Source organism: Primulina huaijiensis, chromosome 8 (genome assembly GCF_012295235.1).
Source record: "Primulina huaijiensis isolate GDHJ02 chromosome 8, ASM1229523v2, whole genome shotgun sequence".
NCBI lineage: Eukaryota > Viridiplantae > Streptophyta > Magnoliopsida > Lamiales > Gesneriaceae > Primulina > Primulina huaijiensis.
In genome coordinates, this window is record NC_133313.1 from 20,944,804 (window position 1) to 20,970,398 (window position 25,595).

Genomic DNA, 25,595 nt, shown 5'->3' on the forward strand with positions numbered 1-25,595 from the left:
AAACTCTCAATGAAAAAAATTAAAATAATCAAAAATTAAAAAATATATAACTAAAACTAAAATTTCATAATATAAATGATGAAGAGATAAATATATTTTTATTATTTGAGTCATATTTATTTTTGTAATTCTTTATTCATGTAGGCTTTGAGCCCAACATCGGTCATATATGGCCCAAAACATTTGGGTTGGAACCACTGAAAGACACTGAGCCCACCAGACGCATATCTTTAAAAAATTCTTCAACACCACCGAACTCCATTGATTTTCAGAAAACATCAATGAACTCTACTCATTCAACTCGCTTTCTACAATGGTTCAAGCTCCACAGAAACCATCCATGGACTCCAGTCGTATTTTTCCCTCAATTTTCCAGTCAATATTCATCAATATTTTTTCTGGGCCCTTCGTTGCTGTTGCGAAGAAGAAGTCTGAGTTCGAACCGGTTATAAAGCCATCCATTGTCGAAGAGGTGTCCCTTGATGATGATTACGATGATATAGAAGATGATTCTTTTCTCGATGAGTTTGAAAATGGTGATTTAGTTCATAATAATCCTTTCTCTTTATCCCATTCATTTTAAATTCGGTTAACTGAGCTGTTTGCTTTGAACTTAGTGGTTTTTTTATTCTACTAGACTAGATTAATACCTATAGCTTCATTTTAGGCTCATTTTGGCTGTAATCTTGGTGTTAAAGAGGATAATTTTGTTGCTTTATGTGTGACTTAAAAAGCAAAGTACAAGGACAAACAGTGAAAGTCCTTCTTTTTCTTTTTTCTGATTTATATCTCAACAAATGATTATATTTTGAGCGAGTTTCTTGATTATACAGAGGATATGGTAAATGACGAAGGTTATTTTGAGGATGAATATTTTGAAGAAGAGGCTGAACCTCAGTGGTGGTGCTAGCTAATGCTCGGTATTCCGCCTTAGTTGAAGATCTGGAAATGGTGGCTTGCTTTTTGGCTTTCCATGAGATTAAGGCATCACTGAAGAAGACGCAATATCCAGTGACAGATTTTCGTGTGTCCACACATGAAGCCCAGTCAGCACGGGAAAAAGACTTGTAATTGAAGAGAGGAAGAGACTGGAAAGAAAACACCTTGACCAGGAGCTGCTTTGAGATATCGCAAGAGATGATGAACAACTTGAAGGTGCGGTGTGCAGGGCTTACAAACAAACTGACTGAGTTTGTGTACATTAAAAATGATGTCTGGTCGTGACAAGGTGTGATAAAGGAGCCTACCAATGAGGCAACGGTACTGTGATATGTCCTCTAGTGGCTCACCATCAACGGTGTTAATACTCAAGCAAGGTTCCATTGGGTAAGAAGTGGTTTGCTAGCTAAAAGGCCAGTGTCTTCTAACAATTTCAGCGTTTAATGAGGCTGTGAAAGACAAATCCCTTGCTGGGCGCGGGCGATTTCAAGACCAAGAAAAAATTCGAGTGAGCCTAAAACTTTGAGTTTGAAATGACTTTGAATGAAGGTCTTTAAGGATTGTATTATTTGTGATGATGACCCAGCAATGATAATATCATCCTCGTATACAAATAAAGCGACAAAAGAAGGGTTTGTCCTTTTTGTGAACAAAGTATTATCAAAGTGAGATTGAGAGAATCCTGAATGAAGTAAGGCTTGAGAGAATTTGGAGTACCACTGTTGAGAGGCTTGACGGAACTCGTTTAGCATATCCAATGGCCAATGGGCATATCCATGTAAACTTCCTCCAAAAGATCACCATTAAGAAATGCGTTGTTCACATCTAACTATGCAAGATGCAAACGCTGGCTTGCAGCAAGTGCAGAAGTACTTTTGACAGTTTTTATTTGGCCGCTGGTGAAAACGTCTCAAAAAAATCAACACCCTCATGTTGAGTGTAACCTTTAGCAACAAGACGTGCTTTGTGTTGATTCACGGAGCCATCGTTTGTATACTTGATCTTGTATACCCAACGACACCTGATAGAATGCTTACCCGGGGGTAAAGGGACCATTGTCCATGTGTTGTTAATCTCAATGGCATCCAGTTCAACTTTCATTGCATCCCGCCATTGAGGAGACTGGACAACTTGATGGTAAAATTGAGGCTCATATTGTGAAGAAAAATTGAGCACTAGATTCCAATATGATCGAGGGAGAACATCATAAGAGACATAATCACTTAGTGGATATGAACATTTGGAGATTATCGGTACTGACGAGTGCAATAAGTTGCAATGATAATCATGGAGATACGATGGTGGATTCGTGATTCTGGAGGAAGTGCGAGTTGTGATTGTTGTCTGATAATCGGTGTTTGATGTGTGCATCTGGTCGGAGCCAGTGATTGTCGAGTTAGTGGTGTCAGCGCATGGTGAATCTAATGACTTTGGCAGGACTATATTTGGAAAAGGATCGATGTTTGTGATTGATGTACCCATGTGACAGGGAAATGTGGATTCATGGAAGACAACGTCCATGGAAATGAAGACTTATTGAGTCTGGATGTCAAGTAATTTGTATCCTTTTACACCTGAAGGATAGCCCAGAAAAATGCATGGGCATGCTCTAGGAGAGAGCTTATCACGGTGAGCAGCCAACGCAGATGCAAACGCAAGACATCCGAAGCTACAGAGATCAGAATAATCGAAAGTTATTTGATATAAAAGTTCATAGGGAGCTTTGTTTTGGGTCCTAGATGAAGGCACCCTATTGATAAAAAATGTTGCAGTCAAGACACATTCTCCCTAGAACTTAGTGGGTACAAGATTGAATAGAAGCGATTGAGCTACGTTGAGAAGGTGTAGGTGTTTCCTTTCGACAACCGAGTTTTGTTGGGGTGTTTGTACACATGAGAACCGATGTAAGATGCCCCTGTATTGACTGAGCTCGGTGAAGGCAAGTTCTTTTCCATTATCGGTGCAGAAAGTTTTGATCCTCTTTTGAAATTGAGTTTCTGTCATGTTATAAAATCGGGTAACCACATGTGGAGCATCTGACTTATGGTGTAAGCAGAAATACCCATGTAAAGCGAGTACAATCATCCACCAAAATTAAGAAGTAACGATGATTATTATAGGTAGAAATATGATGTGGTCCCCAAACATCACAATGGACAAGATCAAATGCATGGGCATAGATGTTTTGATTAGATGCAAATGATAAACATCGTTGTTTAGCTAATGGACAAATGTAACGCGATTTACATTGATCAAGCTTGGAAGAGTCGTATTCTAAATTTCCTTTTAGCATTGCCATGACTTGAATAGAGAGATGACCAAGTCTCATGTGTCTAAGTGTCCACTAAAACTTGATTGACTGCAACAACTTGAGCTTCAGTCCAAGTATCAAGAACATAAAACCCTTCGATTTTTCTACCCTTGCCAATCATCCTCTTTGTCAGGGACTCCTGGATAATGAAAGAATCATTGAAGTGTATTACAAATTTGTTGTCATCAAGAAGAGAACTCACTGATAATAAATTGAACTTGAATTCTGGGACATAGAGTACGTTCTTAAGTGTCAAAGAACTATTAAGCCTAATGTCACCACAATACTTAACCCCGATGGAAGCATGATTCGGCAGAGTGACCATCGAATTATGAACCGGTCTGTGTGTTTGAAAAAGAGAAGAATTCGAGCATGTGCTGAGATGTTCCAGAATCAACAATCCACCACAAAGGTGTGTATAAGTTGCTAGATTCGGATATTGATAAACAAGTGCCTGTAGTGTGATCATTGGATTGATAGTCTTTAGAGTCGAATGTTGATAGGTGTTGAGCAAACATCGCCATCAGCTGTTCAACTTGAACTTGGTTGAAATTCTGAAACACAGTCTGGGATGAGTTTGTATCAAGACTCGAGGACGTGGGCGTTCTAGATAGAGTTGGTTGGTAGCAGTAGAGGAAGACTTGTTTGGGAATTTCCCTTTCAATTTGTACCATGGAGGATATCCGTGTATCTTGTAGCAAATATCAACCCTATGATCATGGATATTGCACTTGGTGCAAAAAGCCCAATCCCTTTGTGAAATCGTCTGCCCTTTGTTGTTAGTGTACTGCTGTTGTTCATCTTTCATTGCAAAAGCCATGCTTCTTACAGAATTGTGCCCTGTATATTGTGAACCAATGTTCCTCTGACGCTCCTCTCGTACAATCAAGGAGAAAACATGATTGATAGGGCAAAGTGGGTCGAGCGATAAGATTTGGCTCCGGACTTGGGCCAATGAATCCTTGAGACCCATGAGAAAGACCATCGTGTAATCCATTTGAAAATATGCTTCAATTTTCTTTACTCCTTTACAGATGCACCGGCCGCAATTACACACGGGACGGAAGTTTGTTAATTCTTCCCATAGAGCCTTGAGTTTTGTGAAGTACATGCTGACAGGATCTTGTTATTGATGCAAATTAACCACCTCACGCCGTAACTGAAAAACTCTTGGGCCATTGTTTTGTTGAAAGCGTTCTTTGAGATCTTGCCATATTTCTGCTGCCGATTCAGCGAAGAGGATGCTGGCTGAAATTTCTTTTGAAACAGGATTCAGAATCCATGAAATGACAATATTGTTGTTGCGAGTCCATTAATTGAGAAGACTCAACTCGATATTTGAGTGCTTAGCGATTGACCCATCAATAAAGCCCAATTTGTTTTTGACCGAAAATGCGATCTTCATCGCTCGACTCCAGGAGGTGTAATTCTCTCCATTAAGCGCCTGAGAGACTAATGTGAGCCCTGGATTGTCTGCATGATGCAGAAAGTATGGGCTCATCGGATCGTCAATGGCTGACTGACCACAAGGAAGAAGCTGATGGTCTAGGAGCCATGGATGGAGTTGCTTGAAACAATATTGAGAGACATTTATTAACAAAGGATCATCGAAGAATGATGTGTCGACCTTTCAAGATTCCGATCGACGTACGTCGCCGAATGAAAGCTCATCCGATACCATATTACGGAAGAAGTCAAGAAGTCGAGTGTGGAACATTTCATTTATTGAACATTGAATAGAAGAATGAAAAACCAAATCAAAATTGTTAACTGTACATTGAGATCTATTTATATGTACTTATCTTATTAACCGTTACCCAACTTCCTAACTACTTTTTGTTGACTGCTAACTAGCTTATATAACTTAATGAGAGTATATCTAATACTATCTGAATTGTATTCTGCTCTTTCCTTTTTGTGGGGTTTAATCGATTCTACCTGTTTATGTTGTAAAACTTTTTGAGAGCTTGTAGGCAGGAGATGAAGCTGGAGGAAGTGTGAGATCATTAGGTGGGACTGGCTGGGATAAAAAAGCTTTAGAAATTGCTGAAGAAGTTGACATGTCCTTTGATGGAGAACTGGGTATCTATGCATTTAGGTCTCTGTGAAATGCGAGTATCCAAGTTCGAATCAAGAGCTCACAAATAAGGAATAGAATACGTCTCTTCTGATTATTTAGGATTCATTTTGTTTAATCTTGGGGTATGAAATAAATTAGATAGTGGTTAATCAAGAACAAATCCTCTGCTTTGGTGCCAGCCTTGGTTGAGGATCCATGAGGAATTTTTGTATCTTACCTGTTCATCGTATTCTTGTTTTGGTAGCCCTGTCGAGGTTATTATGATATTGTTTCATCACCGGGTTTTTCAGTAGGTGAGGAGCATGTTTGTGACTGGAGTGTCTAGCCGCTGCACGGATGGAAATTTAACTTTTGGTTTCAATGAAGTTACTAATCCAATCTCTGCCTTGGAAATCATACGTAAATTCTGTGTAAAATAAAATACTATAAGGTTAGTCATCATGAACTATGCTTTGAGATCAACATCCGGAAATCATCCTCTTACCTATTTATGTCTAATCCCCGGGCTAATCTTGTCTTATTTCAATCTGCACTGTCCTTTGTATCTTAATCCTAGTCTTCTTGTGGTAATTGCATATCCACCAATTATGAGTTTCATTCCCTATTTATTTTCAATGAAAATTTGGATGCTCACTCTGTGCTTTGCTTGTGAAATTTCGGGTTTACAGTTTTTTAAGGCTGAATGTTTCTGTGTAATGGAATATGCCTTAAAAGCCTTGTTTAATATTGTTAATAATATATAAGAATTTTCTGTCTTCACAGGTCCAGTTCGCCCACTATGATGGACATTGAAAATTTTTCATCTGAATATAGAGCACGGCTCGATGAGGCAGAATCTGCTGGATCTATTCCTGAGAACATAGTCCTAGAGGTTATATACATCTTACCTTCCTTCTTATATTGCTCTTATTATATCAACTTAATTATGTAAAGCAATGATTCCCCAACAAGACTATATCCTGTAGGCATGATATATTGTATTTCCTCTGAACCTTTGTCGTTTGTTTGATTTTTAGGTGTCTTCACCCGGTATTGAAAGGGTTAGAATTCCTCAATATCTTGTCCGGTTTAAGGAGCGTAACATGTAAGTAAATATGTTAACGAAGCACCGGAGACCGGTTCTTCATCTGCGCATGACGGAATGGAGACTGGTTCTTCATCTGCGCATGACGGAATCTTTAGGCTTATATCTTTTGATTCAGAGGCTAATTCTTGCACATAGATATATATATTTTTAAAACTGTGTGTTTCGAATTGACCATGTGGCTTTCAATTATAATCCATACTAATGTACTTTTTAAGGCTACTACTTAATAATAAGCAGACCACAACCTTTTGGCCACCAGTTTCTTGTCCCATCTCCTGGCTTTTTTTTTTCTTTTCATTCCCCACGAGATTCTTTATCTTATTTGAATATTAAATTACATTATTTTTTAAAAAAAATTTATGTATATTATATTTACAATTACAAAGTAAAGCAATGTCTTATTTAATTGATGATATAGCTACCGGGCACATGTTGAATTTTGTATACAGGGAAACAATTTGTTTTTTCTTAAATTGGAAAAGATTATCTCCCCATCTTGAAAAAGTGAAAAAAGAGGTTGTAATTTGAAATTGTTCGTACCAAAGAGATCATTCAGTTACGACTGACCTATTGCTAATGATAAAAAATAGACAGGTGTTGTATGATCAAAGATGGAACCCACGAAGAATAACAGACTATCGTTTCCAATATACATTGGACAGCCTAAAATAATTTAGGACGCTGACAATATTTTAATTTTTTAACCCCACCAAGGTTGATTCCATCCTACATATAGGGGCAGTATCCTATGATAGAATCAAGAGCCCAAATTTAGTCCTACATACATGGGTCTACTAATTTTTTTAAAATCACATATGTGTGTGAATCCTGTTCATCCAAACCATGTGGGGCAGTGTCCTACATGTAGCATCGAAGCTACCCCACCCGTTAACTTTATCCAAGTATGTAATAATGTAAACAAGTTAAATGTATCTCTAGGAAAATACATGCAAATTGGTTGGAATTCAGAAGTTTTCCTCACTGGCAAGTAATTCCATTTACAGATCGTTTGGTCTGATTTTTTACTCGTGTATTAGTGAACACGTGATTTAAAAATAAGACTTGCGTTCTTTCGAAGTTTGTGAGAACTCTAACTTAGAGTAAAAGTTAATAAAAACTAGATATATCCAAACCAAACAAGAGGAGAATATGACCAAATTTCACATCAAAATTAGTAAACGAAGGACCCCAAATTTTGGAAGTTTAAGGGTATCGGGTGATGCTTCTCGTTTCTTGTCAGAAAGGGACCACATTACAGCCAATAATTTCAAATACAAATCAAAAAATTTTATACGTATATATGAGACTCGTTGTCTCGTTAAATCATGATTCAATATAAATTTTATATATTGAAATCAAGATAGATATTAATCTAATATTTTTATTCTTCCCCAACTTCCAGTAAGACTACTTTAATGGATGTAGAGCTTCTCATAGAAATACAAAACCGTAGACCCTTACTCTAGAAGAGGCTTAAAACTAAGTATGATGAATTATTCTATTAGTTGATTATACTTTGTTGAACAATGATGAATACAACCGTATATCTTTTCATGCCTACATATCTTCTTGTCACTTTTTCACTTTGTCATGCAAATCACTCATCATTACACACCACTGTCTTACAGCCTACTTTAATGCTCTGGCATCACACACAGAAATTTAGCTTCATACCAAGCAAAATTTTGGAAATTTCTTGTGCACAAACGAAATTCTCCTACTATTAATGCCTTCTTGATTACTTAGATTTCGAGTCAAATATATCACGATTTATCTTAGTAGATCCCAAGCGGGCTTGAGTTTGTTAGATGATGATTTAGATAGATCGAATGGAATTCTAGAACTTCATTAATGTCACGAAAATGGGAGTTAAATAATTTCGTACATCGTTATTGAAGCTTTCATGAGAGTGGACCCCATCGATGGTAGCTTTGATCGACACCCACTGCCACTTCTGCTGCGGCTTTCCAACGTCTCTCAGATAATTCACAATCTCTTTCTATAACAAACTTGGGATATAAAAAGATAAGAATAAAAAAGCAGATAAAGCTAAATATCCTTCGCACAAGAAGTAGAAGCTGCGGGGTTTCAAATTCTTCCTTATTTCACTCGTTGGTTGTGTGTGTCCATATATAGAAAATCCATTCATTTGAAGATATTAAGGCCAAAGTTTGAGCTTTTTTGAAAAGCAATCCCAGAACTCACGTGCTCTTTCATAATAGAATTCATTTTTTATACCTGTACAATATATTTTATGCACGAAGGCCTTTCCAAGAAGATACAGACATATATGTGGGTGGATTAGTTTTTCTTCCCGAACAAGGGCGGCCTTCAAAGTCGGAACCTTTAGCGAAAAGGGTTGTTCTTGTTGAGTTTTTTTGAGATGGGATTGCCGTTGAAGTACATTCCGGCGGAGTTGGCGGTGGCGGTGGTAGTTGTGGGACTGGTGTTTGGTGGTTGTTTTGGCTTTCCGGAGGAGGATCTGGTTCTGAAATTGCCCGGTCAACCGGTGGTGAAGTTTAGGCAGTATGCAGGGTATGTAGATGTGGATATGAAGAAAGGACGGAGTTTGTTTTACTACTTCGTGGAAGCTGAAGAGGATCCTGATCACAAACCTCTCACCCTTTGGCTTAATGGAGGTAAATTTTTTCCTTTTTTTCCCTTTTCTTGGTTTAGTAAATATAGTTTTCTTGATTTGAGGAAAATGTGTACAAAGTGAAATTGCCATTTTGGTATCTGCAAATCAAATAAAAAAATTTAAAATTTTCCTAATAATTTTGTTAAAAAAAGGTTGACTCTCCTCGTTTCGGAATTTAGAGTTAGATTCAAATTAAAAAAAATTAGCAAGACACGAGCAAGATTCTTGGATTTAGGACATGGAGTACATGCTAAGTGAAAATATGTCTTCTCTTAATTACGACTGCCCGTTAAGGATTCCGGAAAATTTTTAAGTGTTCCCCTCTTTCATTCAAGAACTGGTTCTAGTATTTTTTTCATTTAAACTTTTAGCCTTAAGAAAGTGTCTTCTTTTGTGTAGAAGTATGTGCAAAGTAGTTCTTGTGACAGTGTAAAGATTTATTTTATTATCCGATCTCTTGCGTGTCTGTTATGTTCAGGCCCGGGTTGCTCATCCATGGGCGGCGGTGCTTTCACAGAACTGGGGCCTTTCTTTCCTAGAGGCGATGGCCGAAGTCTCCGAATAAACTCGAAGTCATGGAACAAAGGTATAATTGGAGTTTTATTTTTCTTTTTGATCTCAAAATGTTGAAATCAATCAATCCATTCGCTTAAAAATTTACTTATTCTGTTTGTAGCGTCGAATCTCCTTTTTGTCGAGTCTCCTGCCGGTGTTGGATGGTCATACTCGAATACAAGCTCAGACTACACTACTGGGGATGCGTCCACAGGTAATGCAGCAATTGATGCTAAACTTTTCCATTCTTTCTGATAACATATCTGGTGTGGTTTATACGACAGTTGGTAAGTTATAAGCATCGGACATGTGCGTACGTGTTCTACCTGCACGGTCATATTCAGTGGGCAGTTCCAAGAATTCACGAGACGGATTAAGGGAGCAAGAAGATGGGTGATTGAATAGATGATAATTTGTGAAATTTCAATTTCTTTAAAAAATGTATGCATGGAAATTTAAAGCCTCGGTGGGGTGATCCATTGCTGGATCATCCCCGAGCAATGAGTTCCTTAAGCATGTGTACGTTTACTAGGTACTAAGCGAGCAGAATTTTGAGTTTACTGAGACAACTGAAGTCCCGTTTCTTGTTCTATGGCAGCATATGATATGCACATGTTCATGATGGGATGGTACAAGAAGTTTCCAACATTCAAAACCCGAGATTTATTCCTGACTGGAGAAAGTTATGCAGGTAAGAAAATTACAATTCATAAATCAGTAGTGCGGTCATAAATGTTAAATCATTTCAAGATAATTTAGAACCATGGGTACATAGTGAACTTCTGCTTACATATTATATATGTTCTGAAGTTGTCACTCTACTCTTTTATTTTAGAATATATCCTATTTGTCTATACAGGGCATTACATTCCTCAATTAGCGGTCTTGCTTCTGGACCATAACGAACATTCTACAGAGCAAAAGTTCAACATTAAAGGGATAGCAGTAATACTTTAAACTTATTCTATCATCTTGTTCTCTGTTCTTTTCGCAAGTGTTTGGCTTTACGGATGAAATCTGTTATTTGATCAGATTGGCAATCCACTGCTTAAACTTGATCGTGATGTCCCAGCCACGTATGAGTTCTTTTGGTCGCACGGGATGATTTCTGATGAAATAGGCCTTGCCATCATGAACGACTGTGAGTTTGAGGATTACACGTTTGCTACTCCACACAATGTCTCCAAATCCTGCGACAATGCCATAACCGAAGCAAATAAAATCGTTGGTGATTATATAAATAATTACGATGTTATTCTTGATGTATGCTATCCATCCATAGTCCAGCAAGAGCTAAGACTCCGAAAGATGGTACATTTCTTCCATACTCTAGCTGAATTTCCATTCATGGAAAGAAATAAAGTATATGATGAATAAGACATCATCATCATGTGCCATGGCAGGCTACAAAGATTAGCCTTGGAGTAGATGTGTGCATTACCTACGAAAGGCGATTTTACTTTAACCTTCCGGAGGTTCAGAAGGCTCTACATGCTAATCGGACCAATCTACCGTATGCATGGTCTATGTGCAGCAGGTAAATCTGCTGATGCCGGACACTTATTTTCTTAACAGTAACTATGAAGTAAATGATTCTTTTTTTAATTGAACTTTATTGGCAGTGTTCTGAACTATACCGAGACAGATGGAAACATTGACATTCTGCCTTTGCTAAAGAGGATCATTCAGAACCATATTCCCGTTTGGATTTTCAGGTAAACGCTTCAGTCATGAAACATGAAGTAAATGTTTTTCCTCGTGTTTCATATATAAAAAGACGTAAAACTTGTTATTGCAAAATGCCAGCGGAGATCAAGATTCAGTAGTCCCATTACTTGGTTCCCGGACACTTGTACGCGAGCTTGCCCACGATCTACGGTTCAAGGTTACGGTCCCGTATGGAGCTTGGTTCCATAACAAACAGGTTCTTGTTGGATTCACACATTACCTCGTGTTTTATGCTATTAATAAAAGATCTGTATACAGCTTGAAAGTAAAGTAAGAAGCTTTTTTCTGGTTCACCACAGAAGATTTCATATAGTCAAAAAAGAAAGAGATGTTCCATGCCTAATTTATTCTGTAGCGCCCTCTAACTCAGCCATTAACACCTTATCCTTTTGTAATTTATTAGGTGGGAGGTTGGGCTACTGAGTACGGAAACTTGCTAACTTTTGCTACAGTTAGAGGTGCGGCACACATGGTACCCTATGCACAGCCTTCAAGAGCTCTGCATCTGTTTAGTTCGTTTGTTCGGGGACGTAGATTGCCTAACACTACGCGTCCTTCCATTGATGACTGAGGAACCGGTTGATTTGTGTTTGAGTTGATTCACAGTTTACTGTTGTGACAGTTTGAAAACTGATTGGAAATCTCACAGGGATTGAGTTGATATCGGAGGAATGAAACATAAATTTACTGATTTCATAACTTTGTCAAGGGGTCTTTTGAGTGAGTGGAGCTCCAGTATAAAGGTTAAAATATTACATATATGTACGAGGATTAAATAATTTCCAAAAAAAAAAATTACAAGGAATTTCGTTAAGAGCGAGAACATGTTATAAAAATTGACTGAGTCAAAATGTGGACGTACGTTACTCTCACAAAGAAGTACAATATCAGTCAATCTATGAACAACACACAGCAAAAAACAGCACTCATCGTTTTCAGAATTCTTTGCCCCAAATGTCATGCATAAATATGCGTTTACAGTGTTGAGCTTGACAATCTCCTCTCTCGAGATTGAAATTTTTTTGCTGCAACCAACCCAAAAACATGCGAAACAAAATTATTATGCCTATTCAATAATCAAACTGTTTTAATATTAAATAATTTGTCTATTAACTTCTTTCTACTGTAGACATATAAGGTTAGTTTTGCTGCATCCCTGACGAGTTCCACCTCATCAACATCTAACCGTGTCACCCATGCAGGGTATGGACAATCACTTCCTTGATGCTTATCAGTTAAGCAACAGAAGGATGACACGTGTAGGATTCTAGAAGAGTCTTTTGGATAGACTTTGATCCCAACAGCATAACAAACTCTTGTTACCATTCTTTTTTTTATTTGTTAATTCTTTGTATAAATAGATTGACGAATGTATTATTTCGTAATCAATGAAATCAATTCAATACACTTGAAGCAAAGCATTTCCTCACTTGGTATCAGAGCCGTACCAATGGCGGAGGCCATCTCTCCAAACAATTTCAACACTAACCCAAATCTCATACTTGTCAATCCATCCAACCAAATTACTCATGTAAAATTAGGCGATGATAATTTTCTCCTTTGGCAGCTGCAAATCTCTTCTGGAATTAATGGTCTAGGCCTTGAATATTTGCTCACTGAAGAAACACCATTTCCAGAAAAACATCTCATTGCAGAAGATATGACGGAAACTTTAAATCCACTCTATATCGTGTGGTGCCGACAAGATCAACTGCTTTTCTCCTTCTTGCTTGGTTCAATGGCAGAAAGTATTCAAGCTCAAATGATTGGATGTACAACCTCTGCTCAGCTCCGGTCACGCGTCACACACCTCTTCGCCACCAGATCTAAGGCTCGTGTGATGCAGTACAAATTTCAACTGCAAACACTAAAGAAAGGAAGTCTTAGCATGAAAGACTTTCTTAGCAAAATAAAAGGCTATGTTGATTTACTTGCGGCATGTGGTCATTCAATCTCTGATGATGATCACGTATTATATGCTCTAGGAGGTGTCGGCATTGAATACGAAGCCGTTGTGGTTCATATTACCTCAAGAGCTGAGGCCCTCTTACCTGCAGATGTTAGTGCATTACTTATGGCTCATGAGGCACGCATTGAATCCTACACAACTAATACTGATGGAAGCACTCCCAACATCAATGCTACTACATTCTCTCAGTCAAAAGGACGTCATAATCAGACTCAAGGTTTCTTCTCTCGGGGTCGTGGCCGTGGCCGTACATTTAGAGGCTGCAAAAAGAATTGGAACAACAACAATCGTCCAACTTGTCAAATATGTGGTTACTCAGGACATGTTGCGGAAAAATGCTACTATCGATTTGACAAGGACTTCATTCCACAACACAGAGGTGCATGTCCCTTCTTCCAGCCATCTTCGAATCAGAATAGTGGACAACCCTACTCTGGACAATCCTACTCTCCTTCTGTTGCAGTAGCCATGAAGCAACCAGAGATGCTCAATGAAGATGGGTGGTTTCCTGATTCTGGAGCATCCCACCACGTCACGAACGATCTTGCTAATCTTACTATTGGGTCTGAGCACACAGGTGAAGGTAAAGTATACGTTGGTAATGGATCTGGTTTACCTATTTTACATATAGGTGCTTCACGCTTTCACTCTTGTTCAAATAGAAACTCTCGCACATATCATTTGAATAACCTGCTTTGTGTTCCTCAGCTTACCAAAAATCTTGTTAGTGTAAGCAAATTTGCTCAAGACAATTATGTCTTCTTTGAATTTCGCCCACAATTCTGTGTTGTGAAGGATCTAGCAACCAAGGTCCAGCTTCTCAAAGGCACTCTACATGAAGGATTATACAGATTTCATCTTGGCAAACTTGATCGTCCCTCACCCAAGTCAGCATCCTGCCTCAGTCTTAATTCTCCTTTAAATCAAGTGCAACATGCACAAAGCACTCCTCAAGTGGCATCATCCACATTAGCTAGATGGCATTATAGGTTGGGTCACCCCATGTTTCCTACTGTAAAGCAAGTCTTAAATAGTTGTAATGTTCCATTTCAAAGAAATGATAAGGTTGCTCTTTGTTCTGCTTGTGAGTTGGGTAAAAATCATAGGCTTCCATTTCCTGATTCTTACACAGTCTACTCTACACCACTTCAACTCATTTTCTCGGACGTTTGGGGACCAGCTTATAATGTTTCTACCAATGAGTTTCAATACTATGTTAGTTTTGTTGATGCCTTTAGTCGATATACTTGGATTTTTTTCCTCAAACATAAATCTGAGGTGTTTCAAGTTTTTCAAAGGTTTAAAACTAATGTTGAGTTGCAATGCAATCACAAAATCAAAGCTCTTCAAACCGATTGGGGTGGGGAATATCGCTCATTAGTTTCTTTCTTCCAAAAATTCGGAATAGATCACCGTGTGTCTTGTCCATATACTTCCCAACAAAATGGTGTCGTGGAACGAAAACATAGACACATTGTAGACACTGGTCTTTCTTTACTTGCTCATGCTCATATGCCTCTTACCTATTGGGATGATGCCTTCTCCACGGCAGTCTATTTAATTAATAGACTACCCTCCTCTCGATTACATGGTCAAACTCCAATTCGGAAGTTATTTAACATTAATCCTGATTACTCATTTCTTCGTGTCTTTGGTTGCTTGTGTTTCCCGTATCTCCGAGTGTATAACCCTCACAAACTTGCCTTTCGCTCTAAAGCATGTACTTTTCTTGGCTACAGCACCAAGCATAAAGGATATAAATGCTTGAGTAGTGATGGACGTATCTATATTTCCAGACATGTGAAGTTTGATGAATGTTCTTTTCCCTTTCTTTCTTTTCGGCATCCATCATCTGCCTCTTCATCATCCATCACTCCACTTCCTTCTTCATTTGTTTATCCTCAATCATTTCTTCCTGTTCCTCCCATACAAGTCCCTACTAATTCCAGTCCCTCCTATCCCATAGCCACCCCTTCCTCTGGTTATCATCACTCGAGTTCCTCTAGTTCTTCATCTGCCATATCTTCATCTGCTCCTGTATGTGATACAGGTACTTCAATACCTTCCTATGCTCCTGAATGTGATACAGGTACAACATTAGATCCATTACTTGCAAATACTCATCCCATGCTTACAAGATCTAAGGCTGGAGTTTTTAAACCCAAAGCATATCATATTCATCACTCTACTGCTACTGAACCAACAACATTTCAAGAAGCTTTACTTCACAGCGAGTGGAAACAGGCAATGCAAGATGATTACCGTGCTTTACTCAGCAACAACAGCTGGTCATTGGTTTCTGTACCTCCCAACACTCCCATTGTTGGCTGTAAATGGGTATATAAACTGAAGAAACATCCTGATGGCTCTATAGCTCGTTACAAAGCTCGTCTTGTTGCTAAGGGATATTCACAAACTGCTGGTTTGGATTACTCCGAAACTTTCAGTCCTGTTGTGAAACCAACTACAATCAGATTGGTCCTTACCATTGCTCTTACTAAAGGCTGGAGCATACAACAGTTGGATGTTAATAATACTTTTCTTCATGGGAATCTTCCTGAAATCATTCACATGCAACAACCTCCAGGCTTTGAACAACAAAAGGAAAATGTATCATTGGTTTGCAGGTTGCATAAAGCCATTTATGGATTAAAACAAGCCCCTCGTGCTTGGTTTGACAACCTTACAACCACTCTCCAGCGCATTGGTTTCCATGCCTCAAAAGCCGATTCCTCTTTATTTGTTCGGCTTCATTCCTCCTCATTTATTTACATTCTGGTATATGTTGATGATATTATTGTCACAGGAAGTAATGATACAGAGATTCAAGAGCTCATTCATAGTTTGAATTCTCAATTTTCGATGAAACATCTTGGTGATCTCTCTTATTTCCTCGGCATTGAAGTCTCTCGGCCAACTCGGGACAGTCTGTTTCTTTCTCAAGCAAAGTATATTCAAGATTTGCTTATTAAGACTAAGATGCACAAAGCCAAGCCTCTTCCCACTCCTATGGTTTCTCTCTTAGACTATCAACTAAAGAAGGGGATTCCTTTGAAGATGTGACTTTATATCGAAGTACAGTTGGTGCACTTCAATACTTAACATTCACAAGACCCGACATTGCTTATAGTGTGAATAAAGTGTGTCAGTTCATGCATAACCCCCTTCACTTGCACTGGAAGGCTGTCAAGAGAATCCTTCGATATCTTCATGGTACATTGAATTATGGCATACATCTTACTGCAGGCTCTAGACTTACTTTAACAGGATATTCTGATGTGGACTGGGGCAATGACATTGATGATAGGCGATCCACGTCTGGCTTTTGCTGGTACCTTGGCAACTCGCCAATCTCGTGGAGTTCCAAGAAACAACCTGTTGTTTCTCGCTCAAGCACAGAAGCTGAATACTGAAGTTTAGCAAATGCTACAGCTGAACTCCTTTGGCTTAAATCCATTCTGTCTGAACTACATATTGGCTCCACTGATGTCCCGGTTATATGGTGTGATAATTTAAGTACTATAGCCCTTAGTGCAAATCCAGTATTGCATTCAAGAACCAAACACTTTGAACTTGACTTATTCTTTCTCAGAGAAAAAGTCATCTTAAATCAGGTTGCTGTCCGACATGTACCCTCTTGTGATCAAGTAGCAGATGTTCTTACAAAGCCTCTCTCAACAGTCTCCTTTACTCGTTTTCGGGCCAAGCTCAGCGTTATACTTAACCCCACGCTGACCTTGAGGGGGGAAGTTAAGCAACAGAAGGATGACACGTGTAGGATTCTAGAAGAGTCTTTTGGATAGACTTTGATCCCAACAGCATAACAAACTCTTGTTACCATTCTTTTTTTTATTTGTTAATTCTTTGTATAAATAGATTGACGAATGTATTATTTCGTAATCAATGAAATCAATTCAATACACTTGAAGCAAAGCATTTCCTCACTTTATCACACCTTTGTCAACAAATTTAAACAAAGTTTACTTTTCGAAGGTCATGTCCAAACATGATATATGTACATTTGATATAATATAGTGTCGATCCCAACTAACAACTAAATAGTAAGAAAAAATTTGTGGCAACTACCTTCTTTCCCCAAATCTGCATCTCGACAGTAGACAGTGGCGAAGCCAGAAATATGGCTCTGTCCAGTCTAGAATTTTAAATTCTACAATCTTTTAATATTTTAAATTGATCTACCCGAGCTAATATCATATTATTTCAAAATTATACAAAATTTACATATAAATTTTTTTAAAAAAAATTGGACCACCCGGATATAATTGTGGCTCCGCCCGTGACCGTAGAGGAAAAATATATGAGATCCGGAGGATCGAGTCTCATGGAATAGTAAGCAAAGAACGACGTACCTCACGCAGGAATGACAACGAGTAATAATGTTATATTTATAACCAAATTTGTACGACGAGTAATAATGTTACACGTACCACCTTAATGTGCTACTAGCCTAATTGGTACCAACACTTTAGGAATCTAGGTACTTAAGTCTGGAGGTCTTGTGTTCGGGTGTTGAGAGAGACGAAATAAATCACTTTTCATCGGTGTGATATACTATGAATGACGATACATGGACATGGACTATGTCTTATGTTGTACCAGCCTACGGCCCATGAGTAATAATGGTGCATAAGTATGAGTTGAGACTCATGTTGGATCGAACTACTGCCCATGATCGTTACAGAAAAAATGCGTCTTTTATACTAACGATCAGCTTACGGCCCATGATCGTTACAAATCTGATATGAGATCAAATGTCTATAAATGTTCCCAAAAAAAGATGTAATATCTAAATGTATCAATATTTATAAAGAATATTGATCAAAAGATACAATATTTGTTGATATTGATGAAAATATTAATATAATATCCAAAATTTAGCAATAATCTTGAACAATACTGATTTCATGTTTAATAATGAACTTCAAAGGTTATTGGATGAAATTTCTCGAGTCTGAACATTCTCTTTCTTTCATTGATTTTTCTTGAAAAAAATACATAGAATACAATTCAGGTACAACTAATTTGAATGTGACATTTCCGGTATCGCTGCTTTAGTTTCTTTTTTTTTTTTAACATCACTTGTATTTTGGTTGATAGCGAGCATGACATTATACAATAAAATACTAGAAGAGAATCTTGAAGTTTTAGAATTTGAGTTCTTAACTAGATTTTTATCTCGTCCGTAACCCAAAAATGGTCCGTGCTTGAGGACATGTCTCCTCAATTGTATAGTTAGAGATGCTTTTATGAATTTTGGGTATTTCTATTGACGATGAAAACTCATATTATTTTGATGTGCAAGATCTTTTTATAATGTTCACATGACTCACTCATATTTAATCGATGCTATAAAGTTAAGAAAATGTCTTTGGTGATCACGGAACTAAAATGCCTGTCTATCATATCTTTTATCATCCATTATGGATGAAATCAATGTTAATGTGAACCAATCCAAAGTTGAGAGATCGATTGACACAATTTGATAAAAGGTTATCTATTAATGTAATTTTGTTGTAATAAATAATTATTAATTTAATAATTATTTTTTATAAGAAAAAAGACATAGTATCAGATCATTCAAAGTAATAACTTTCGATGAGGTAATATGATATGCGAAACATAGGCATGTTATTGCTGGTCTGAGGTCTTACAAGAGTTTTAAAAATCTTACAACGATACGCTCGTTCATTTTTTTTTATTTTGGATAATGGTAACGACAAAGAACATTTTCTTGTTTAGCTTGTGAACTACAATGTCTAGGCAATTTATCATGGTCCGACCATGAAATAAATAACAACTAAATATTCGTTTAAAATTCTTCATGGCGTGCTGATGTTGGAAGATTGAATTGTTTATTTCTTAAGTTACGATTGAAGTCATACTCAAATATATACTTCTCATGCAGTACTCTAGATTATTCTAGTATATCTAGAACTCTACACAATAGAGTATTCAAGATCTTCTTACACATTTACAATCAACAAAATATAAGAATAATTTAGACCTTCCTCTAAGTTTCCATACTGTGTTGGTTGTCTTGGAAGCTTCTAGACCTAACATCTTCCACAACATTCTAAGCCTTCCCACATAATATTTCGGCTTTGTCTTTTATATTTCCAATCTCAATTTCATATCTTATTGACTTTGGGATAACAATTCCGTAAAGGATATATCCACATAGCCATCATTCCATTAAAACTAGTGTTTTTAAAATCGGACTGGATCCGGTCCGACCAAGGCTAATAATTGTTTTTATAGCCAAATTGGTCGGACCGTCATGAATCGGTTAAAAATTGGTCTGACTGGTCAAACCATTTTTCATTTATTTTTAGAATTTGAAAATTTTCTTATATTCCTTAAAAAAATTATTTCTTATATTTTAAATTTTATTTTTAGTTATAAATATCTATATATATATATATTTGGATTTGAACTTTGTAAAAATATTATTTTAGTACTATTAGAGCTTATTTTGATTTATTTTTTTGTTAAAAAATATAGATATAATATATTTGATCATATGTATTTTGTTTATATTTTAAACTTTGATAAATATATTTTTTATTGTTTATATGCACATTTTAAATCTTTAAAATTTTAAATACTTTATTTAATATATTATATTATTATTTTTTATGATACAACATTTTTCCGGTTCTACCATCAGGTTGAATTTGTTTGACCTGTTAAACCATTTTTTTAAAATTAGACTGTTTAATTCATATATCCGATAATGAAAACACTAATTAAAACAAGCTATGATCACCCATAGTTTGAAAGATAAAAGGAACTAGTGAATCCAACTTTCATGACAAAAAGACGAACAATGACTGTTAATTATTTAATTTTAGTTCGGTACTAATATGTAAACCTAGCACCTATACTGAAAATGGAGTGTTCAGGATTGTAAACTAAGATGTTTGGCCACTATCTTGATTCGATCTCAATAGCTGTTCGAAATTAATCCTAGATGTTAAAAAAATTTGACCAAATTGGTTATTCCATAAATTTCCGTGTTAAAATCAACATAAATTTAATTTGATCTAATATAGCTTTAGGGGAAATCCTGCTTCAGTCTCAAATATTTTTAAATATTTTTTAAAATTTGAAGACAATGTAAAAACAATTTTGAATTATTCTTTTTTTTTTAATGCTAAATAGGCAATAAGCCAACGATGAAACCTAAAGAATCTGCCATTCGCGTCGCGCGCCATAAACTCGCGCATATGTGCGGGTCCTTCTGTGTTGGGCAGTCTTCTCTCGCGCGCATATGCGCGGAATCCTCTGTTTTGTTGCCTTCAACATTCCTTCGCACGCGCATATGCGCGCCCTGAGTGGCGCATATGCGCGGGTCCTTTTGTTTTGCTTTGTGAATTGCGCATATGCGCGGGTCCTTCTATTTTGTTTTGTGTGTCGCATGTTTCTTGCGCGCATATGCACGCCTCTGACTCGCGCATATGCGCGGGTCTCACTGACTTCAGAGCTGGGCCATGCTCACAATTTTCTTCTAAGCGCCAATTTCGTCCCTTTTTACGCCCATGTAATAGCCTTACCTAGATTCCTGCAAGCACATCAAAAATAACACAAAACGCATAATTTCGCCCAAGAAAACTAACAATCTATACGAATTATAAGGATAACTCAAGTGCACAAATTGCACTTATCAATATCCCGATCGAATCTGCAACCATTAGCATATCGAAAGTTACATATGAATTCGATAACGATATGATTTATCTTTGAGTACTAATAGTGGCATGATATGTGCAACTAGGAAAACACATTTCCCTAAATTACATTTCTTGCTCTGGCCAAAGACTCCTTGCACTATTAACTCATCAAATCATATAAGATATCTTCACCCGTACAATGCATTTGTTCCTACATAATTCAAAACTACACACAACCTCGCCACCTGATGACCTTCGATGGAGTCGGTAAACGGATCAAAGTGCATGCTAGTACGTATAACCCCTACATTGTCCCGAGTCAAAGGACTAATGATGTACAACCATAACTGCGGACTATTCCACTCGATAAGTGAGAACCACTTGGATAGTTCGATGGAGGGTTGTTCAGTACAGCATCATATGATCACTCATCCGTGTGAATGGATATCTTCATGGCCTTGCCAATGAAACATGGCTTTTACATCACAGATGTTAGTCTCGAGCTCGAGCGACCTTTATCTTTGTTTTAAACGACTGATTCGAATAGGAACCTATTTAGAATATAAGGTACACTTCCTAATGAGTTTCATGATCATGCGTTGCGACGTAAACCTCGTGGTACATATTGTATATTCAAAGACTTTATCTATGCAGCTTGCATGGGTATACAGATAAAGTATAATGTCATTATCGAATAAAATTGTAAAATATTATTAAAATAAAGATTGTTTTACGTTAGAATCAATAAAAGCCCAGTCACAAGTTGGCTTGCCGGACACCTACTCTAATAGTTGGTATTTCATGTGTTAAATTTCAATCTAATTATTATGTTATCTTTGAACTTTGTTTACAAAAAAAAGGGCCTTTTTTGACGTGGTGTTAAATGCTAATGTGACGCTAACGTGATGCTCAAATGTATATATAGTGCATATCAACAATCGCAATGAAAAATATTAAAATTACCCAAAAAAATTTTAAAAATACAGTGCCAACACACAAGGTTGACATCATAGATCAGGCTAAAATTATAAAAAGATAAACATATAATTAAGGCGAAAACTACATTGTTCATGTTCAATAACTAAGTGAAATTGTGAAATGAAGTATCAAACACAATAAACAAGATTAATTTTCATGGTAACCAATTGATCGAATTATATATAATTAACAATAGAATGACATGAATTGGTTTTTATATTGTTTCGATTATTGCAAATGCATATATATTTAGGACCAAAAGATCATAAATGAATTCGCATCAAAATTAGGGGGGATTTATAAAAATCCTAATGCATTAGAATTTGACTATTGTCGGAAGGTGGGAAGCTAAAGGATATAATATTTAGACTCCTTTTATCTTAGCTGGAAAGTTGCTAAAAGAATTCCGGACGGTGCTCCATTACAGCTCTTCACGCAAAAATCATTTACTATAAATTGCGAAAACCTAAACAGCGACTTTACGCGTTTTCTGACGTACTAATGCATGGTATAATTTCACGTCTCTTTCTTTACTCAATGAGATTATGGAGATATGTTTCGATTTGGGCATAATCTGGTACATTCAATGCGAATTAAATTAAAAGTTGGGGGTACTTATGATTTTTTTTTCTATATATTTAAGTGCCCCTTTAATCCTTACCCCTTGTAAATCTTATCATCGATCACCACAGCTGTGACCAGCTTGTTCAAGAAATCAGCTTATCTTTTCTTGAAAATATTAATGATAGGATGAGTAAAGATAAGGCCCTGCATTTGGTGTTTGGAGTTTTTGGTGTGTTTTTCAAATTTCTGATCGTTTTTATTATTTCTAAGCTATGCTTTCTTTAATTTAAACAATTATGTTTTACTACAGGGAATGCTACTGGATTGTTTCTCTTCCTGTCACCCGTGTAAGAAAGTTATTTGGATTTGGAGAGTTAATAATGTTTTAATCTTTATATTCCTCAGTTGCTGCATAAATTTTTTAATGTTTTTGAGGTAAACAAAAGGTTTTGATAAAAATATGCATGATAGAGTGACATTTAAGAGGATCTTCACGAAAAGATCAACCGAGCAATTCTCCGGCATTCCTTATGTCATGACTTTACTCAACTGCTTACTCTCAACTTGGTAAAATATATATGTTTCTTTATTCGTTTTCTTAGTTTCTGTTTATCTATACACAAATCAAAATTCTGGCTATACTAATCATGCACGTATATATGCATTCTGCAGGTATGGGCTTCCTTTCATATCAAAAAACAACTTCTTAGTGTCTGCGATCAACGGCACTGGAGCCGCGATAGAGTCGATATATGTGTTGATATTCCTTGTATTTGCACCCAAGAAGGAGGAGGCCAAGATTTTAGGGATGTTGTGCTGTATTCTCTCTGTGTTCTCAGTTGTCGCTTTGGTTTCGGTCTTCTCCATTCACGACGCCAAAAAAAGGAAGAACCTCTGTGGTTTTGCTGCCACCATTTTCTCCATAATAATGTATGCTTCACCTTTATCAGTCATGGTAAGAATAAGATATATCAATCTTTAATGAACTAGCAAATTCTGGCTAAATTAAATAATCATATTCTTACTTTATATATGTAAATTTTTAATCAAATTCATAATAAGATTAGGGACTAATTAAGAATAAAATGCTGATTTTGTTTTAATTGTGCAGAGGATGGTGATAAAAACCAAGAGCGTGGAATATATGCCCTTCCTCTTGTCGCTCTTCGTTTTCTTTTGCGGCACTTCTTGGTTTATCTACGGACTTATTGGAAAGGACGTTTTTCTATTTGTGAGTTGTTTGTTTCCTTTTTATTAATAGCCCGAACGCATGCGTTTCTTGTATCCAAATTTTGTTAGATAATCTAAACATGTCAAAATATAAATAAGAAAAATAAAGTCAATTTGGCCAATATACAAGGATTTTGTTTAAAAATACTTCATTAAACCCAAATTTCAAGTTTTTTTTTTTGAAAAAATTGGAATTTTTTTCAACACAAATTCAACCAAAAAAATGGGTTTTTTCAGCTTTAGAGAACTTTTTACTTTACATGGTGGACCGAGATATCCTTACAGCCAATTTAAGATGGAAAGAAGGCCCAGTTCAATAAATCAAAAGCAAGCTGAATATAAATTTAGTAATATAAATGGAGATTAATTAGTTAACGATATTTATTTATTAATGACAAATTAATTGCAGGTGCCAAATGGATTTGGGTGCTTATTAGGAACGATGCAGCTGATTTTGTATGCAACTTACCGCAATACCAAATTAGGTGAAAACAGCAAGATAATTACCATCCAAGCATAAGCAATCAAATAATTATTCTTAATTTTATTTTTAAAATCCGCGCGTATAAGCGTAATTAAATCAAACAACAGTGTATAAAAATATACTGGTTTTTTATTTTTATTTTTTTTCATTTTTCTTGTTTTTGTTTGAATTTTTCTAGGTGAGAAACTAATACAAAGCGTATTCAGAATTTAGAGATATTTTTTATTGACAAACACAAAATCTCTTATGAGACCGTCTTACAAATAATTTTGTGAGATCCTAATCGACTCAACTCATGAAAAAATATTACTTTTTATATCAAAAGTATTACTTTTCGTAATAATAATGGATAGGTCGATCATTCTCATTGATATAAATCCGTGAGACCTTCGCACAAAACCTGTGCGGAGGAAGAGACCAATATTAGGTCATCCACAATAAGAAAAATATTTCCTTCAAATATTTGTGGACCTCATAATCTACATCATCAATCAAATATTTATCTACTCAAATATCTCATATTTCACAATCAAATATCACACCAACCAAATATTTATGGGTATCACTGTCACTTTAATTAATATTTTATTTTCATTTAAATAAAATCATTTAACCACTTTAATTACTTTCATCTATTATTTAGTATTATATTTGTATTGATCTGAGAAAAAAACGTTGTGCATATTCCATTCAATTGTCCATTTATATTTCACATAATAATAAAATATAATTAAATAAATAATAAAAAAATGAAAAAAAAAAAAAAAAAAAAAAAACTGAGCTTCAGCTCGACCCACCCAAGCTCTTGTCTCGGAGTGAAGAGCTTGGGTCTCTTGCTCTTCACAATACCCAAGCTCTTCCCAAAGTGAAGAGCTTGGGTCGAGGTGAATATCTTGGGTCGAGGCTTGGGTCTCTTGCTCTTCACAATACCCAAGCTCTTCCTAAAGTGAAGAGCTTGGGTCGAGGTGAATATCTTGGGTCTCGACCCAAGCTCTTCACTAAAGAGCTTGGGTCAAGACTCAAGCTCTTCACCTCGACCCAGACCCGACCCAAAAAAAAAAAGAAGCTCTACCCATCTCGTCCCAAAAAAAAAACTCGACACAGAAAACAAGCGCGTCTCAATCACGCTTGTTTCAAAAAATTAAAAAAAATTACAATATCCAGTTACAAATTTGTAACCGGGTATTGTTGTAGCACACAAATCAATGGTGTGCAATGATGAATATTTCAATAGAGAAGATATTTGGATGACATGGCTTGGATAATATCCACCGTTGTGGATGCCCTAAGTAGTATTTTTAATTTTCACATGTTTTACTTTATAAATTATATATTGTTTAT

At 36.4% G+C, this 25,595-nt stretch overlaps 2 protein-coding genes and 1 long non-coding RNA gene across 7 annotated transcripts; all 3 read left to right on the forward strand.

The window, feature by feature from the left end:
- Positions 1-254: 254 nt before the first annotated feature.
- On the forward strand, positions 255-6,707 carry LOC140983580 (uncharacterized). Of its 3 annotated transcripts, none has more exons than XR_012176454.1 (3): positions 255-5,990; positions 6,093-6,201; positions 6,347-6,707. It is a non-coding gene; the product is annotated as an uncharacterized lncRNA (long non-coding RNA). The 3 variants fall into 3 exon arrangements; XR_012176453.1 differs by having other exon boundaries at positions 255-5,760; XR_012176452.1 differs by having other exon boundaries at positions 255-536; positions 834-6,201.
- Positions 6,708-8,009: 1,302 nt separating this feature from the next.
- Positions 8,010-12,037, forward strand: LOC140982781 (serine carboxypeptidase-like 42). Its single transcript, XM_073449476.1, has 10 exons — positions 8,010-9,056; positions 9,534-9,641; positions 9,732-9,824; positions 10,209-10,301; positions 10,470-10,555; positions 10,643-10,921; positions 11,014-11,147; positions 11,233-11,325; positions 11,417-11,534; positions 11,742-12,037. Exons 1-10 carry the CDS (start codon positions 8,801-8,803, stop codon positions 11,907-11,909), a joined length of 1,428 nt encoding a protein of 475 aa, XP_073305577.1. The 5' UTR covers positions 8,010-8,800; the 3' UTR covers positions 11,910-12,037.
- A 10,588-nt stretch (positions 12,038-22,625) lies between these two features.
- LOC140983549 (bidirectional sugar transporter SWEET1-like) lies at positions 22,626-24,457 on the forward strand. 3 transcript variants are annotated; one of them, XM_073450635.1, is made up of 6 exons: positions 22,627-22,769; positions 22,851-22,887; positions 23,012-23,107; positions 23,213-23,495; positions 23,652-23,771; positions 24,180-24,457. In XM_073450635.1, the coding sequence occupies exons 1-6, from the start codon at positions 22,727-22,729 to the stop codon at positions 24,288-24,290; spliced, it is 690 nt and encodes a 229-aa protein (XP_073306736.1). In that variant the 5' UTR covers positions 22,627-22,726; the 3' UTR covers positions 24,291-24,457. The 3 variants fall into 3 exon arrangements, with proteins under 3 accessions (XP_073306738.1, XP_073306736.1, XP_073306737.1); XM_073450636.1 differs by having other exon boundaries at positions 22,642-22,769; positions 22,987-23,107; XM_073450637.1 differs by lacking the exon at positions 23,012-23,107 and having other exon boundaries at positions 22,626-22,769.
- The last annotated feature ends 1,138 nt before the right edge of the window (positions 24,458-25,595 follow it).

What these genes read in the sequence shown, in the direction of transcription:
- LOC140982781 (XM_073449476.1), top strand. Translation starts at nt 8,801, where the DNA reads ATGGGATTGCCGTTGAAGTACATTCCGGCGGAGTTGGCGGTGGCGGTG. An exon ending in AGCTAAGACTCCGAAAGATG is followed by an intron (nt 10,922 to 11,013) that starts GTACATTTCTTC and finishes GTGCCATGGCAG; the next exon opens with GCTACAAAGATTAGCCTTGG. An exon ending in ATTCCCGTTTGGATTTTCAG is followed by an intron (nt 11,326 to 11,416) that starts GTAAACGCTTCA and finishes GCAAAATGCCAG; the next exon opens with CGGAGATCAAGATTCAGTAG.
- LOC140983549 (XM_073450635.1), top strand. Translation starts at nt 22,727, where the DNA reads ATGAGTAAAGATAAGGCCCTGCATTTGGTGTTTGGAGTTTTTG. An exon ending in TTTGGTGTTTGGAGTTTTTG is followed by an intron (nt 22,770 to 22,850) that starts GTGTGTTTTTCA and finishes GTTTTACTACAG; the next exon opens with GGAATGCTACTGGATTGTTT. An exon ending in TTTCTCTTCCTGTCACCCGT is followed by an intron (nt 22,888 to 23,011) that starts GTAAGAAAGTTA and finishes TATGCATGATAG; the next exon opens with AGTGACATTTAAGAGGATCT.